This window comes from Urocitellus parryii, chromosome 3 (assembly GCF_045843805.1).
Source record: "Urocitellus parryii isolate mUroPar1 chromosome 3, mUroPar1.hap1, whole genome shotgun sequence".
Taxonomy (NCBI): domain Eukaryota; kingdom Metazoa; phylum Chordata; class Mammalia; order Rodentia; family Sciuridae; genus Urocitellus; species Urocitellus parryii.
The window spans coordinates 79,049,084-79,067,631 of record NC_135533.1 but is presented as its reverse complement, the minus strand read 5'-3'; the positions used below and the strand labels follow the sequence as shown (position 1 = coordinate 79,067,631).

The window sequence follows — 18,548 nt, the reverse complement described above, 5'->3', positions numbered from 1 at the left end:
TATGTTTTTCATCCATATGTTCTGGCAGGAATGACTTGCACCCTTGTAGGGACACGAGGCTCGCCTGTCTCACAGCATCGTGTCTCTCTGGGACGTGTAGGAATGGCAGGTACCTGTAAAGTGTAATCAGTGCTCTTCAGAGGATCTACATTCTATGCTGATCTAAATAAGTTATATATTACAGTAAAGTGCTACAACGACACTAGTCTCAAACAGTAGTAAGACACATTTTTCTCTGAAAAGTTCAGCAGCTGTGTGAGTCACATGACAATGAGGATGCTTGTCAGTCTTCATTTTGAGTATACAACCAGGAACTGGCATGACCTTGAGCAATTTTTCTCCTCCTGTGACTTTTAAAATTTTACTTTTTTAGGAGCAATTATTTAAAAAATCCAGTTTTCCATAAAGTTTTCTTGTATCTTTGTTTAGAAGTTACACCTGAAATTCTCATGAGCATTTAGTTTGCTGATATCCAACTTTATTTCCTCAGGTTTCTCACGGCGGTAGGTTACTGTTCTTGTGCAAACACTTTGCAGAAGCAACTTATCCTTGATGGAGAAGAAATATTATCAATTGAAGACCTAAGTATTGCAACTAGACAATAAAATACTGATAATTACATTTTAAAAATTCACTGACCTTTTTTGAGGCAGACACTCTGTAATCTGATGAGGACTTAATTTTATTACTATTCCATTGTAGTATCGCCTGCCTAATGATAAGGACTTTAAGCAGCCCAATCAAGAATGTAACTATGAATATGATGAAAAATATTCTTAAGTAGCTTGGGCTAGATAAACATTCTGTAATAAAGTAAACAAGTTAACATTAAACAAAGCCAGTCAATCAAAGAATTCTAGCAAGTAAACAGTGTTCACATCTTATAATTAATAGAACCAGAGACTTGTACAAATTTGCATTTTCAAAACAAGGGACTGACATTACTGTTGACTCAGAAAAGTAAAGTAATTTTTATTGCACATTTATTATTAAAATATTTTCAAAAGAAAACTTCCCTTTGGGAACAGACACAATGAAAATATTTAATAACATCATTTCTTTCCAGCCTGATTCTATAATTGTCTTAGCTGGAATATGTCCAAGTCCCTTACCCAGATATAATTATATCCATGACAGAGAGAGGGGCAGCTTTTGTGATGTATACTTTTGAACACCAAGTGGAAAATCAGATTTTAAGAACTGCTCAACAGCTCTGGGCATCAGCATGTGTTCCTCTTGTTATGCTTTCTCTTCATTTGTTGCACACCAGTAATGGAAAATAAAGTAAACATTTGCAGAAGCTGAAATCAGTACTACTCTAATAGATGAATAAATATTGCCTCTGAAATTGCAGTGTAAGGTTTCATTATTATTATGCATGGTTTCAGCAGGAAATAGGAGTGTCCAATTTGGGATAATACACAAATCTTTTGCTTTAATTTTACTTCATTTACTTTTTACTTCTCTGTTAACTAAATCCGTTTGCCTTTAAAAATTCATTATGTGCTTTTCCAAAGACAAATCATTAATTATTCTCTGGGGAAAGAAATGCCCTGTTAAGATGAGGGCCATGCTGGATCTCTCTTTTAGCACCAGGCCTTTGGCAAACTCTCATTGGAAAACCTGCAGCCTCTGTTGTTGCCAGAGGCATCCCCCTTATAGTAGAGGAACATGGTTGCATAACAGCAAGTATTCCACAGAACTCAACAGCTGCCCCAGATTCATAAAATTACTTCCGGGCTGGAAAAGACATTGTGTTCCTCTGCCCATTTTACAGACTTTGGGGACCTTATGTTAATTTTAGAGTCTCCCTGGAGAAGGCCATTAAGAAGAAGACCTGCCAATGCATTATGCAATCGTGGGTGATTTGGACTCAATTTTTAGCAGTGACCAAGTATGCTCGCAAATAAGGCCAGAACTCTATGACAAGGGCCTCTCTGAATGAGAAAACTTAATGAAGTCCCAATTCTTTTGGTCAGTAATAAGGGGTCTTGAACAAAAGGTCAGAGGCAGACCCCAGGGCTACTTATCAAGTGGAAACACCAGATTCCAAAGCAAGTCTTCCATTGTCACAGACCTCAGGGAGACAGAATCCAAAATGCTGTGTTGGAAGGTGGCACTTTTGAGTCTTCCACAGGAGAATGATCCCCAAATCTTTCTCCTCCAACAGATTGCCATTTCCCTTAGATGATCTGACTACTCAAACCAGCTAAGGCAGGTCCTCAGAGGGAACACGTGGCTTGATTCCACTTACTGGCTTCTTGCCTGGTGGGCACTTAGCCAGAGAGACTGAAAGAAGACCCTTGAAGTGTGATTGAGAGGAGAGATAACAGAGGTGCCTAACCAATGCCCTTTCCCTGTCCTTGCACAATAGAGGTTAAGGGGAGGGGAAACCCTCTAGCTCCTCATCAAGTTCAGAAGTATTCCTAATAAGTTAGCAGTTGTAGGGCAATTGCAGGGCTCAACTCTGCCTGTATTTTGAAAGGTTGCTACGGATGGTCAAACATCTACCCCCAGCCTATGCTTTTCTTAGTTGAGATTGGGTCAGAGCTTTTCCTAGGAGCTTTAAGGGGATACTATTTGTAACCACCCTTCAGTCACAGTAGTGTTTACTTAACATAATAAATGACATGTTGATAGGAAAGGCCCTATTTATTAGAAAGGCACTTAGCTTTTGGGAGTGATTGCTGTAGCCCCAGCTGGCAGCACATGGGACTCTGTTTGGAGCCAAATTCATCATGAGCTAAGATCAGTGCAGATGTGAAACCAAAAGGAAACAAAGCCCTGGAGAATGTTTATTCTTCTCAGCAGTCTCTAAGGGCTGGGATTTTTTCTTACAGGTTGGAGGAGAAACTTGAAATAATAGAAGCAATGGAAATGTTTCCTATAAAGATCTAATATTTCGCTCTTATGGAGTTAGGAATTCATTTCTAACTCCTTTGAATACCTGTGCAAAAATGGGATTCCAGCTTTTTGAGTTCTAATGAACTTTCATTTAAAAACAGACTTTGCTCATAACTCTCACATGGTTTTCCATTTATGAATCATCTTTTGCTTTAGATACTTGTTTCACGTTCACTGGCTCATTAAGGTCACAACAACCCTTTGAGGTGGATACTATTTATATCTCTATTTAACAGATGCGGAAACTGAGGCTCAGGAAACTTTTCAGGAGGACTGCTGTTTCTTAACAAGTAATGCTTAGGGCTCAAGCCAAGGTCTTCAGACTAAAAGTTCCATATTGTTTTCATTGTGCTACATTTATCATCATTCCCCCACTAAACTGCATGCTATCAGAATGAGAAGTACAAGGAATGACCCTTTGGATGTTACACAGATTACAAAAGCAGTTCATTGCTCCTTGAAATTTTATAGCTTCACCTGAAACACGAGAGTAAGTGTGAGTTAAAGGAAAGAGGAGTGTCCAATTTGGGATAATACACAAATCTCTTGCTTTAGTTTTACTTCATTTACTTTTTACTTCTTTGTTAACCAAATCTATTTGCCTTTAAAAATTCATATGTGCTTTTCCAAAGACAAACAATTGATTATTCTCTGGGGAAAGAAATGCCCTGTTAAGATGAGGGCCATGCTGGATCTCTCTTTTAGCAGTTCTGAACTGGAAGCAACTTTGGATAATGAAGTAAAATTATGGCTCCACAATCTTTATCTCTCAGTGAAGGGATCCTCTGTAGGGAACCTGTATTTTTTGGCTCATGGAAATCTTTCTAGCCAATTTATTTGGATGCCCTTCCATGGAGGTACACGGCATGGAAATAGAGCGGTGAAGCAGAGGTGTAAAACATTAACTACTCAAGAACATCATCTCTGGAGATTTTAAAAAGCAAATCACAAACTCATTACATTTTGTCCACAAATGTGTGCAGACTTATTTATTGTATTTCCATGTTGCCTCAATAAAATTGTATTAAAAAATAAAGAAGTGTTACATATTGAAACCAAAATTGAAGTTCTTAGTCTTTTCCTTAGCATGGTTAATTATGAGAACTTTGGGGGAATGTGGTCCTCCACAGGTACACTATAGTGCTTTGATTATGAGTCTTTCATTTACCTGATGTTTGATGCCCATAATGCTGGTCCGTGAGAGCACATGAGGTTTTGCACTGATCAAGTATAGCTTGAGATAGATTGTGAGGGTGAAGGCATTGCATACAATTCCTGTGAGAGGAACTTAAAACATTAGTTCTTTTAAAAAGAGATAGACTATAATATTTTCTAGGAAAAATAAAATAACAACTTAACAACAAATAGATACTGCAAATTTAGATTAGTTCCATTTGAAATAACTCTATCATTATGTTGAAGTATTGCATTTCCAAATAATTTAAATAAGTGACTATGCATAACAGAATTACAGATTTGAGAGAGAAATCATTTTAAAAATCTGAATTATGAAAACTGGAAGGTACACTGATGTTTAGATTGGTGGTCTGTGAGCAGGTCTCAGACTGTCATTGGAAAATTAATTACTAACACAAAACAATTATGTCACTTTCATTTAGCATGTCACCTTTTGTTTATTTATCACTTTTTTCTAGAGTAAGTCATAGCCACCATCATTCTTTATCATGAAAATATTAAAAGTAAAGCACAATGATAACTTAGTCAACATTTATTCTACAACCATCAGGCACCAAATACAAAGGTGTGCTTTTATTCTGCTTTTCACATTTAATTTAATTTAATAATTCTTCCACAGAATTTTAACATTATTGTTTTTATTCATCATCATCCTTACTTTCAAACTCAGAAAATTGAGACATAGAGGATTTTTAACAACTTGTCTTACACAATTAATTAGTCATCAGCTTTGTAGCAGACAGCCTCTATTTTCTAAAACTTATTAAAAAAAAAACTAAGGTAGTGAGTGTCTGGATTTATTGTGATGCTCTACAGCTAGTTATTGGGCTGAGATTGGAATTCAAGTCCCCTAATTTCTAAAATGTCTGCATTCACTTCTTTTTTAGCATGAAGGTAACAATTTGTCTGGCAACTCTGAGATTAAGAAAGGCAGAACCAACAAAAACAGCAGCTGCAGGGCTGCTTTACGACTGTGGAAGTCAGAGAGCTCATACCAGTTTTCACTGCAGGCTGTGTGACAAGTGGGACAATGCTCACAGAAGCGGCCAATGCTCCGGGGATCTGTGCACTCACACCTGCCGCACACACACGTGCCTCTGCCGCTGCACACCTGGCCTTTTGAATTGACACAGTGCTGAGATGATGCTGAGGGGCACTGGCACCGATCCCCTTCCCAGCCGCTGAAGCACTGGCATCTGCCTGCTTCACACTCTCCATGCCCTGCAACCAAGACACACCAGGACCCACATTAGAGACGCCACTGACTTGTGAAGAGTTTCCAAGTGTGGATTCACTTCCCACCTCCACAGAAATGAACAGGCAGTCAAGTGAACGGAAACAGCATCATTTTCTATTCGTCTGACCTAAAGAGTGCCAGAATTTAGGAAAGATGTCCTATTGTAGATAATCTCTCGTACTAATATTCTGTGCTAACAAATGTAAAGGAAGTCCCTCCTGTGGTGGCTGCCCAACTCTCTTAAGTGTCATACGTTCAGTTTTAAATTAAGACACAGAAATATAAAGAAGTTACAAAAGCTAAAGTAATGTTATGTGACATGAGATCAGAAAATAAGAGTATTTGATTAATGACTTCCATAATCTATTCTCATAGTTGCCCTATTGCTAAGGGCTGGGAATGACTTGGAAGGACTAGGAGGCAAACCCTCTTAGTGCTTCAGTGTGGTGAAGGCTATGTTTAAAGATAAGATTTTCTGAGGAGTTGAAATAATTCTCTCATATCCTCAGAATAGTATTTAGTAGATTATCAGTGTTGTTCTCATCTCTGCTGCGAGCTATGAATAGGTGGCCAATGGCAAGAAGAAAGGAAGATGGTGTGTGTTGGGGGTGGGGAGTGTGCACGTGCACAAGGGGTCTTTATGCACACAAGCTGAGGAAACATTGGTTATACATAATTAAATGAATTTTTGATTGCTGGAAGTGTCCAAAATTTAATCTGCCAATGCTAATTAGAAATCTTCAAGAAGGGGTACATTTTACAGGATTGTGCAGTATTTCTCAAGCTTTTTTAGCTACAAGTCAATTAATCTTCCCTTCCTTCCCTCCCTTCTGTTCCTTGCCTTCTTTTCCTCATTTCCTTTCTCTCTTTTATTGCTGAGCACCTTACAAGTTAACTGTCCCACAGGGTCCACTGCTGGATCAGCTCAGCTTGTTAAGTGTAAAACTAATGAGGTCCAGGCCAAACAGATGTCCTCCAGACCCTGCTCCTCCGTACAGCCTGCAAGTCGAGTCCTGGCCAGCCAACCTGGGAACATGTGCTTTTATTCCTCGGGGAGACTAGAGGATGCATGTCAGCCCTACAGTTTTCTCTTACATACAACCATTCAAAGCAGATTCTCAAGTGCTTGAGGGTCAGTAGTATCATAGTCACAAGGAAGGGTCAGTACATGATTTTTGGATATTTGCAGCAGAGAATGGGATTCTCAATGTATTTGAAATGTCTTTGAGGAACTGACAGCTGTGGAGAAAGCCTTTCTGTTCCCTGTAAAATAGCATTTCCTTTCCCTATAAAATATAGTAAACAATGGCTGATTTATTCTAAAGTTATCTATTTATTCTAAATTTATCATCTTCTCTATGATTCCAGCTACAGTTGAATATATGTTTGAAATACAAAACATTCCGTGCATATAATAGAATAAAAAGATAATTTGCCATCACACATTTAGGTAAAATATTTTGAAAAATTAGCTTTTGTAACAATATAAAATTTATTTTTATAGGCTGTTACTTTCCATATCCTTACAGTAATGAAATATTTTCATTCATCAACAACTTAACAAATATTTATCTACTACAATGCAAATGCTAAAAAGGCATTTTCACAGTAAGTGAAATTATTCTATGAACTCAGATGGCAGAGAGTTTAATATATTTAACAATAATATTTTAATATTCAAGTGTTGCACAGTTATTGGACTCTAACCTGTAGGTGGCAGTAAGCTGAATTAGACACAAAGTAACCTTGATATTTTTATTTTAATTCATTTCATTTTAAAAATGTGGTCTGTGTGTGGCCACAAAGACTAATCTTCTAGATTGCTTAATAATCTAGTATTTTCTTGAAGAATGCTGTCCTCTGGCAATTCTGTTGCTGGTGGTGGTCCAAAAATAAACTGCTGAGGTTTAAATTACCACAAACTTACAATACCATCTATAATGATGCTTTAAGAATTTTCCAATGAATGAAAAGTATATTTTTATAGCTCACTCCCCCCTCATCCTGACAGAAATAAAATCCTCTGAGCAATCTGGAGTGAGTATTTGCCAGAATGAATCAGACCCTTGTGGAAGAATACCCTCATTCTTTTGGAAAACGTGTCAGCCATCATCAGTAATTTCCCCTTCTGGGATGTTCTTTCCAAGATCAAAGAATATTTGAGAATTACAATTAATTTTAGGTTTTTATTTAGAAGTATATCCTGTATACTTTAAGCATAAATATTAAAACCCCTGCTGTGACTGTTGCGGTGACCTAATTTTGCAGACTATGAAACTGTGAGTATTAAATTCAGATTCAGTGATGGCAATTTGTAACATATTTTTAAAGATACACGAGACTATATGCTACCAGGATAGTCGTTAGTAAAAATTACCTGTATGCATTTATACTCACCAGCACACAGATTTCCATGGTGATATGGACAAGAAAAATCATCCTTTTCACAGTATTTTCCATACACTTTTCCAAGCTTAATTTTGTGACATACACATTTCCCACAAATACAGACTCCTCGACCACTGCAAACAGGTTGATCCTTGTGTAACCTGCAACTCTCAGATGGAAATGCATCTTCATCAAAATGGCATTTACTCTCGTCACATTGCAAACACTTGGAGTCCAGGAAAGTTTCATCCTCACACTTTCCTTTAGGTCCTCTGTGGTCCTCACACTGACAGCTGCAGCGCCTGTGTATGTGAATTTTAGTGGTTTCATTGAAACCAATAGGTTTGATTTTTGCATAGTTTTTTCCTCCTGTGACATCACATTTTTTCATTGTAACTGTTACATTGAAAAGAACCTAAATTTAGGAAGAAAAAGGAAATATAATTACATCCTTTGATATTTTTATTGCCAATATTTTATGTGTCAGTATATTTCAATCAATAATACAATAGCATCTTAGAGTAATTGTTTATAAAATACCCAGGCAAGTTTTTTCACATGAAGATGCAAAATCCCTTTTAGTGTCTTTTATTTTCTGATTAATAAACTAAAGAATTAGAGGAACCAATGATTGCTAATTGCCTATAATACACCAATAAACAGACTTGATCCTGCTTATATGAAGTGCCTACTCCACCTTCCTATTTTCAAGTTGGACTAAAATCATTACAATTTTAAAAATAATCTGTGTTTTTGGTTGGAAATTATGTTATATATCATGATATAAAAAGAACTAAATTTAGGCTTCAACATGTATTAGGAGTTTGACTCAGTCTTATTATAAAGTTAGTGTTGGTGCTGTACTCAAAATGTTTTTGTCTTAAGAATGTTAAGGATTAACAGATGTGTAGGATAATGTGGTCATTGCCATTATTAATCGTAGAGCAAAACTTGGGGTTTATGTAATTAAGAGGTCAAATGACTATTCCTTAGAGTCACGTTGTTTATACAACTTGGTTGAAAGTCAAGGGGGAAAAGAAATGTAGGAAAAAAAGAAAGAAAGAAAAAACCCTAAGATGTAAGAAAACCACTGCTCCAAAATTGAGATTTTTGAAAGAATTGCTTCATTCTTCAGTAAGTAACTTAGTGTTATTTTATGATAGAAAAAATTTCTTTATATTTAATGAAAATCAAATGTGTATTTTGTAAACTGCTGTATGATGGCTTTTGAACAAAATCCAAGAACTGATTATAGAGGAAACTACAGAATTAGAAACTTGCAGTAATTAATTTAAAATGTACAGCTTGTAGGCACAATTATACTACCCACAGATTCTAAAATTCTCAAGAGGGAAAATATTTTCTAACTACAGAAAAGTCTCCTTTTATTGAGAATGTTCTACCTCTTTCCATCACTTTTTCTCTCTAGGACCTGACATGTAAGCTGTAAGTGATTAATAAAATTATAGAGGAGGATAGGGATGTGGCTCACGGGTAAAACACTTGCCTGGCCTAAGTGAGGCCCTGAGTTCAATCCCCAGCATCACAAAAAATTACTACTACTACTACCAATAATAACAATAAATAAAACAAATACAATTATAGAACCTTGGAGTTAGCAGGGAGATGAGAAGTTCTTCTAGTCTAAGCCATCTGTTTAAAAATGAGATAAGTCATGCCTCAAGAGGAAAACGACTCACTGGAGATATCTTTACCCCACAAGGATCCCTGTGTGTGCCTCTCTGCTGTGCCTCTCTACTGTGCCAATTCTTGGAGAATCCCTGCTCCTCTGGTCCTGTTTCCTGATGCTACTGTGATTTATACCTCTTTTCTTTACATCTCATTTCAACTCCTCCTTTTTTATTGTTCTCAGTCAATTTCCCTACCTGATTATGAATGGACTGAGGCAAACACAAAGTGAAAGATTTTGAAATTCTTAGACTTTATCAATTGTGTCATTCTTCCCTATAGCTTATTACTTTCAATATCACATTTACCCTTGAGAATAAGCAGATTTGAATCCAAAAGGAGATGTGATTTCCTCTTCTATACCAATTGGGTCACCTACGTTGGAAGTTACTGTTATTAAACAAGTGTTCAACATAATACATATTTATTTATTTTAACTTGAGGGTTCAAGAGAATAGTTAATTGAGTTAAAACAAGAAGGTAACTTTGAGAAGAGACAATGAAAGTTACTTTGAAGTATAAATAAAATTCCTGGAGTCAGCAGTTAAGTAAAATTATTCAGAATGGTTTGGTTTTTCTGTGAGGAAAGCGTGCCAAACAAATTTAGCTTATTTTAAATAAGAAAAATGCACACCCACATACTTCATCATTGCTTGTCACATTTCCACATCCAATGGTGCCTGGCTTTCTGGCCCCATCTGGACAAATGGCTGTGATGTTGAAATAGACACCTTGTACCTGGTTTTCCACCTGCACTTTCACTTCTGAAATGAGTTTCTGTGGAGACATCATCTTTTAATTAAATGCTGTAATGGTTTCAAATATAAGCAATGAAGCAGAGTCAAGCTTATCCAATTACTCTAGGTTTAATTTTTTACTAAGTCAAAGAGTCTGTCTCTGTAAAAGGATGAATAAATACAGTGTTTCCACATAATGACCCATTACATTTGAAATATGTAAGAAATACTGAAAGATTAGATTTTCTGCATTTAAATGGTTCTGTTTTCCCCATTGTGCATTTTGATTACTTCAAAACTATTTCTCACTCAACCTGTTATGAAAATTATCTTTCAAAATCCAGTGCTACTTACATATTATGATACAGTTTAAGTAAAACATTGAGACCATATATCACAAAGGGTGAATTTCCATAGCTAAAAACATGAAACATGCTTCTGAAAGATAACAGCTATTAAAAAAACATTTTAATTTCAAACACTTTATACTATCATGAAAGCTAAAATGCCTTATTGATACAGAGTTGAAAGGTACAGTTTTGGAAGGAATGACCTGACAGACATGTTCCTTTAAGAATGGCTTATAAATTGTGTTAAGACCGAGGGCTTGCTTTTGTTAGTCAAATTTGTACCAAGCCTTCATTCCAAACTGGGGCTTCTAAACTAGACAGAAAAAAAATTCATTGATTCACTCATTTATATGCTCATTCAGTATAAGATTTAGTGGCTATCATGTATTAGATATATAGTAATTTCTTCTATCTCAATCTCTTAAGTTCCAAAGGATCTAGCTACTTTAATTATGTCTTTCAGATCTGTGTGCATTTTATCCCATAAAATGAAGAGTCAACTAAATGCAAAAACTCATAGCTTATACTTGTAAACAGAGGAAGAAAAGTGGCAGTGTAGGAAGAAAAAAAATACTTTCAGAGGATTCTAATCCTTTACGTGAATAATTTTTCTTTTCCAATGGTATAATCAATAAAGGTACATGGGCTTACTGATTAATAATTGAGCATGGAATTCCAGTAGCATATCTTTAGAACAAAATATTTTCCTCAAATTCATGAGTATTATTTGGATTAAAAAAGACCATCTCAGCACCATTTTGAGGCAGGGTCTTACTATGTTGCACAGACTGGCCTCCCACTTGCAATCCTCCTGAGCAGCTAGAATTACAGGCCTGTACCACCATGTTAGAGAAGTCATACACTGCAACTGTTAATTGAATAATTTTGGCAAACCAAAAGGAACTTTCAAGGATATGCAAAGATGGATATGCAATAATATGTCAGATCAGAAGGAAATACTTAATTCAAGGAGTGTGCTCAGTTTACCCTTCAGAAATTCTGTTTTAAGACTTTAAGCTAGTTAGGCCCATGTTTTTCAAGCAATGTGTAAAGATAGATCTCTAAAATATTTCCCAGTTTTAGAATGTAGGAATTAATCTCCTGACACAATCTGAAGCTTCTCCTTTAAGATCTAATCAGTAATGAGACAGATTATTTTTTCTGTTTTAAGATTCTTCAATGAATTGGGAATTGTTTCTGTTGGACGGTGAAGACAAGATAAAATTTCAGAAGAATTTTGAAAATATAGACACATAAAAAATGACAGAATCTCAACCTAAGGTAGTTAGCCAGAGTTGAGTTTGTTTTGCTTTTTAATTGATGTCACTGTAAGATCAGTCAGAACCACAGTGGGATCAGACATCCCATATCTGTTCTAGACAAATAAAGAAATTAAAGCAGATACTTTGGTCTCCTTTCCTTGGATACTGTATGACACATAGGTGAAAAGTTGTCAGTTTATGCTCCTTGCTTGGGGTAATAAATGGTCTCATACTATAACAATTCAGTCCTAACAGTATAAATTCCTTTCTTATTTGGATTCTTCTCAGAAACACACTCTTGATGGGAAAAAATTACATGCACATTTGATTTTTCTTGATAAAAATCCCTAGTCATAACACTCTTTTGTAAGTGAGAGATGTCATTTAAGATGTTCTTCCTTATTTCATTCTACACAGTTTCAGACACAAAATAAAAGTTCTCGGCAAAAATAATCTAGCAAGGTTTATTTTCATTTTAAAGAATAACTTTCAATAATTCTTCATTGTCTATCCAGTGTCTACTTTCTGCCTTTCCCTTTTGTACTCATGTTGAAGGCAGGTGCTTCTTGAAGATGATTAGAGAAATCTGAGATTTTTCTCCACGTTTTGGCTGTTCTTTACACTATTCAACTCTTACATGTTTGGGAAGGACATCAGAGAATTTGGGAAAATGAGACTTTATAACTGGCCCATAAATTCAAGGTCTAATCGAGCAAGCTTGATACTACATAAAAACGACAAAAGAAAAATAGGTGATATCACAAAGCAGGAAACACCTGGGGCATGACGTTGAACACCTGGATTCTGATCCTGATTCTTCTGATTAGCTGTGTGACCTTTGGTTAATTTGCTTCACTTCTCTGTTTCTACAAATATACAATGAGAGTAGTAACACCTGCCTAGGTGAGGATTAAATGAAGTCATGTGTGAAAAGTGTCTGGTTCTTAGTGGTATTACAACATTACAGCACATATGACATGAAGCCATGACCCAGTTTGAGAGAACAGATGTTTCTTTAAATTCTTTGCATTCAGTTGCCCACTCTTCACAGGATTGATGAGAGCATACGACCATAAATAACAGACCATACTTGTCAAGGTGATTCTTTTACACAAACTGTTTTGATGAATGTGCTCAAATAATTGACTGAACAATCAAATAATTGATCATAGAGAACAAAATCATCTTAGTAATCTCTATGTCCCAGATAATTCATTTCCCCTGCAGGTTGTTTCTTTAAATAACAGTGTGGATTTCATAATTCATGAAAAAGGGAAATTATGCAATTTCTTGGTAACAAAATGCCTTTTGTAGCCATGAGTAGGTAACTCATTGAGCATTAGATTTGGAAGGAAACTGAGAAAGTCTCAGGCCCAGTGTTGGATGGCTATCAAGGAGACCACATAGTCTCCCAAGGGACCATGGTAGTTTGTGCTAAGACCAGGCCTAAATGCCAGATTCCCTGTTCCTAATTTTATGTTCTTTCTACCACTCCTCTCAAGATGATACCGCACTAGTTAGTATGTTGTCACAGAAATGTTTATTTGGAAAGTTAAAGTTTATTTGGCAAAAATCGTATATGATATATGCATACCTTGTAGGCTTCTACTACCAAATTGTTGAGGTTAGCAGCCTTTGATTCTATCTCACCAGCAATGGTGCCAGGCAAAAGGGGTAGAAGGTCCTAGAAAACACATCAGTTGAATTTACATAATGGCAAACGCTGCAGTGGTTCAGTAATCAACAAATATTTAATATTTTTCCATTACCAATGGAAGATGAGACATTATATGCAGGAAAAATATAAAACATGAAAAATATAAGCAACCTGGTAGGATTGCAAGCCCTTATACCCATGAAAAGGTAGTGTGTATGTGTGTGTGTGTGTGTGTGTGTGTGTGTGTGTACAAATGCAAATAAATACGCATGAGCATGGGTGTGTGCATCCTGAATTACATGATGACCTAAAAATAACATCAGAATTATATCAGAATTTCCAAAGCATCTTCCATGGAACACAGCCCTAAGAGACTTAGAACATGAAAAAATGTTCTAAGGGCCAATAAGTTTGGGAAGTTCTGCATATCTTTATTCTATCCAGAGATCCAAATTGCACATTTTCAAACTAAAACGTTGAGCAGTCCTGTAATTTGTAAATAATTCGACTCAGTTTAATGCAGCATTCCCCAATGCTTCTTTAAATGCCAAACTCTTTTCTTACATAATATATATATTTTATAAAACTGCTGATCCATGAAATGACCTTTGGGGCATGTTGTATCAGACAGTAGGAAAAATCAGAGTTATAGGTGGAGCTTCAAAGAAGAGGAGTTTGTGATGGGTAATGCTTACTAATTTTGGAGGAGATGCTATTACCAGGGAGAATGTGAGAATGAGCAAAGGCTTACAGGGCTACAAGAGGAAGAAAAGCAGTTGGACTAGAATAAAGGTGCATATTTATAAGAATTCAGATTATGAAAATCTTGAAATCCACTTATTCACTCATTTTTTTCAGTTCACAAGCATCATTAACTTTCTTCCATATACTATCCATATTTAAACACCAACAATTTGTTATCTCAAGTCATAGGGAAAAATGTATCACAGATTTTTAAAATTCATTTATCAAAGTGTGAAATATGATATATCAAGAACTATGTAATGTTTTGAACAACCAACAATAAAAAAAAGAAAAAATAATAAAATTCATTTATTAACAGATGCCTTTATTGAGCATCTATTACATACTACTTTGGAAATGCTAACTTACTAGACCACATAGTTTCTGTCCTTAAGGATCTCACAGGTCTATAAATGATAATTCCACAAAATATAAGCCACATGAGGCATTTGTGCACAGAAGCTATTAAGCAGGATGCCTGGCAAGGACTGCAGAGCTGGGGAAAGTTATCAGGGGCTGTTTCCTTAAGGAGCTGACTTATAAGCTCTTCGTGGAGGATGCTGAGTGGGAGTGAACGCAGTCATGAGAGAGAATGACTTCCACATATGGGGGTGCAGTGGGGGCAGCAAGAACAAAAGCACAAAGAAAGAAGCAGGTTGGTGAGTGTGTGTGTGTGTGTGTGTGCAGGGGAAGATCAGGCACATTGCCGGAGGGACAAGGGCAAGTTAGGGAAAAGAGGCCCCAGAGAGAGGTAGATAGAACCAGGTGCCAAATTAGAAACTCAGTCCTCTAAATCATAGGGAGCCCCTAGGATATTTTGCTCCAGAAAGTACTGTGGACATACTTGTGATTTCAACGCATTATCTTGCACCATGTGGAGAATGGATTTGGGGGATGAGTTTCAATGCTGTTAGGGTGATAGAAAAATGAAAAAAATGAAAGATGGGTGATAGAAAAAGATCCATGAGCAGCTAAAGTAGGTGCCTACAAGGGTGCGTGTGGGACTCAGCAGGGCTCATATCCGGCTTTTGGAGCCTGATGATGTTTACTTTGTTCACAATTCAGTTAATAATAAACCCGGTTTATGGTTTATCAGTCAGTGGCAAATTTATAAAGGACAAGGGAGAATGTGGGAGAACCAATAACACTCTGAACAATAGAGAAAGAGGAAGCAAAAGCTATCCAAAGCTACATGGTATTCCAAAGTCAACTATTCAGCTTACAAGTTAAGATCACAAGATTTGAGTTGTTAGAGAACTCTGGGCAAGTATGTATCCTCTCAAAATGTTTCCCCATCTTAAAATGAGCAGACTGATAAAACTGCCCTCACTCAGTGAGATGGTAAGATCTCAGATGCATTAGTGTTTCTGAACTCAGTACTTGGCAATAGTTAAGTACTCAGTCAGTAGACACTGTTCCTCTTGTTATTAAAATGGTTAAAGCCATTTTATTTGGGTCAGAGCCCTACTTCTGTGGATGTTAATTTGTTATCACCTTAAAACTTGGCTTCATGGTATATGGAAATCAGGGAGGGACTAAAGTTTCACTACATATTTCTAAAGGAATAAGTGATATGATTAAAGTGGCACTTTCAGATGACAAATGTGGCTGTTAGGTGTTAGGTAAATCAGAGAATGTAACACCAGTTTGTGGACGATGAAAATGATTTTAAGTATCCGTTGAAACCAAAAGATAATGTAGTTTCTCTAAAGTTTTAAAAAGTAAGTAAGGGTACTTGCAGCTAGCCAGTGAGAGAAGTTTGCAGTTGGAAAGTAGAAGGAAGAAATAAAGATAGTAAAGAGATGAAGATCTGGTGGATAGCGATGCATGTTGGAAACAAGGACACCACAGCATTATAGAAATGAAGAAAAGAGATTCTAGAAGACAGACCCTAAAAAAACCAAAAGACAATTATAGTAAGGCACAGAAGAGGAATTCTATGTTGAGCAACTGCCCCGAAGGATTCAGGACACCACCGAAACCACACCTGCATAGGGAATTTGGCTGGCTCAGTCACTTCTCAGGCTCTTCCTGGTCCTTTAGTAGAAAATATACACCAAAGCTAGATGTGCTGGTGCTATGGAAAATCAAGCAGATAATTCTTTAACTTTAGCCTATGGTAAGAATATGTCCATGGCTAGATTATAAGCAGGAATCTGGACATGAAAGATATAGATATGAAGTGTGAAGTACTTTCACCTGATAAGAATCTTTCTTGTTATTGTCACATCCATCATGTCCTTCAGTGTTAGGCTATGCCTATGTATATTAGATATAATTCTCAAACAGAATTTAGTGCATGACTTGTTTCTATGTGTTACAAACCTAGGTCGAATTTGTACTTAAATGCTAATTTAAGATACAATAAAATGTATTTTAGTTAATACATTATTAAATTCAGATTATATAATTTCAAATTCTTATCTCTGGTTCCAAGAAGTGCCCTAATTTCGACTACTAATGTAAACATTCTAATTCGTATGTTTAGGAATTGACATACCTTATACCAATGAAATTGTTTTCCTTGAACTGCAAAAATGACATTAATGTTGTTGTCTATTAGTTTTTCCGAAAGTTGGCCTAGCGAGGGATGTTCCTGCAATGGATAATGAAATAAAGAAAGGAATGAAAATTTGTAGCTCAGCCCCACACACATCCAAACAGCTACTATGAAGAAAGCCTTGTGACTTATGCAACAACATACACCAGGGAAAGGTTATGGTTTCACTAGAGATATTTAAATTCTTTTCATATATAACATCAATTTGTGCTCTATATGTGTTATATGAATTGTGATGCATTCTGTTGTCATATATCACAAATTAAAATAAAAAAAGAATAAGCTAACATGCTAAAAAATATTAATGTGTTAGGGACAATTTATAGGAAAAAGCTCCCTAAAAACCTCATTCAGTGTAGTACAAAAAATGACCAGGACCTCTTCTGATTAACACTGGACTCAAAGTGATATAATTGAAACATAATTTAAAATTCAGAAATAGAGACACATTAGTGACAACCATATTCTGAGTCAAAATTCAGCAGCATGTGTTGAAATGCAAAATGCTGTGTACATGTATATGTCTGTAAACACATGTGTTCAGGTGTACACACACACACACACACACACACACATATTTGATTTGTAACCTGATTCAAATAAATTCTCTTTAGAAGCCTAAAATTCTGTGCTCAAATCACAGGTTTGTCACTTTATGACAAAAGGTCTCACTTCCGTCCTCTGTATCATGTGACTGTTATCTGCCTTCTATGACTACTGGCAAGATTAAAGAGATAACAATAATATGTGAACTATTTGGTGTAGCTTCTTGCATCTAGTAGGTACTCAAAACTAATAGCCATTGTGACTTTTCATTTCTAACTTCTCATACAAAGTGTAGATTAAAGATCTTTCAATTTATTATCATACTTAATTTTTCTTGTCAGATGATATATATCATAAACCTGTTTTACTTTGGTGAATAAAACATAATGCAGAGCTGTTTGTGGCATTCCTTGTGGTGATGAGAAAGCTAGGGTTGAGGAGGAGGAGGGGAATAAAATTTATTTTAGAAAATATGAGAAATTGACAACCATAGAAATTGCCATGCAATGTTATACAGTTAGACTTAGTAGCTTTTATTTTTCTTTTTATAAATTCTCTTCTAGGAATTAAAGTGATAATCTCAACTAACAAGTTCATACTAGACATCTCTCAGAGAGATGGTGTCAAACTCCACTTGCAGTAGCCTTGCCTATTTGTTGGTGCTGATTGCATGAACCAAGGGTTTTGTGACTAAACCTAACCAGTATTATATAATTCAAGTTCAAATCACTCCAAGGTTTTGCTCCAGATTGCACTATCTAATATTAACTGTTTGCTTTAAGAGAAAATTTCACTAAATCAACTTGGTGAATATCTCTGTATTTTTGTAACGACACAAACTTTGTACAAAAGCTAAATTAACTACTTTTGCTTATAACCCAAGTTCTGTGACCCACATATTAAATTTATGTATATAGACCTAAGAAGTAGTGTCCAAAAAAATCCTATCAAGGCTTGGGGTAGCTCAATGGTACATCATGTACATAGCATGCATGAGCCCTGGGTTCAAATCCAGGAGAAATCATAACAAATATACTTTCATTTCTATATTGTCTACAGTGGTAGAGGCAACCCAAATTTTCATGAGTTGCATTTAAATGTGATACGAAACCAATTTATAACGAGCTTAGAAAGCATACCACATGGTTTTCATAAGAAAAATTCTACCCAGAGCAATTCTTAAAAATGTAATTTTAAAGCAATAGAAAAAAATTCATCACATATAAATTCTTCCAGCTAAATTCTCATTCCTTTTCCTAACAAAATGTATAATCTTA

At 35.9% G+C, this 18,548-nt stretch overlaps 1 protein-coding gene across 1 annotated transcript in view; it reads right to left on the bottom strand.

The window, feature by feature from the left end:
- Window positions 1-425: 425 nt before the first annotated feature.
- The window catches only part of Itgb8 (integrin subunit beta 8), an 81,960-nt gene continuing 63,837 nt past the window's right edge, over window positions 426-18,548 (bottom strand). Inside the window, exons 7-14 of the mRNA XM_026408818.2 lie at window positions 16,666-16,761; window positions 13,359-13,448; window positions 10,058-10,192; window positions 7,736-8,141; window positions 5,097-5,322; window positions 4,073-4,179; window positions 640-803; window positions 426-548 (exon numbers count right to left, since the gene is read on the bottom strand). Of these exons, the coding sequence (XP_026264603.1) occupies window positions 426-548; window positions 640-803; window positions 4,073-4,179; window positions 5,097-5,322; window positions 7,736-8,141; window positions 10,058-10,192; window positions 13,359-13,448; window positions 16,666-16,761 (1,347 nt within the window). The remainder of the gene's footprint in view (window positions 549-639; window positions 804-4,072; window positions 4,180-5,096; window positions 5,323-7,735; window positions 8,142-10,057; window positions 10,193-13,358; window positions 13,449-16,665; window positions 16,762-18,548) is intronic.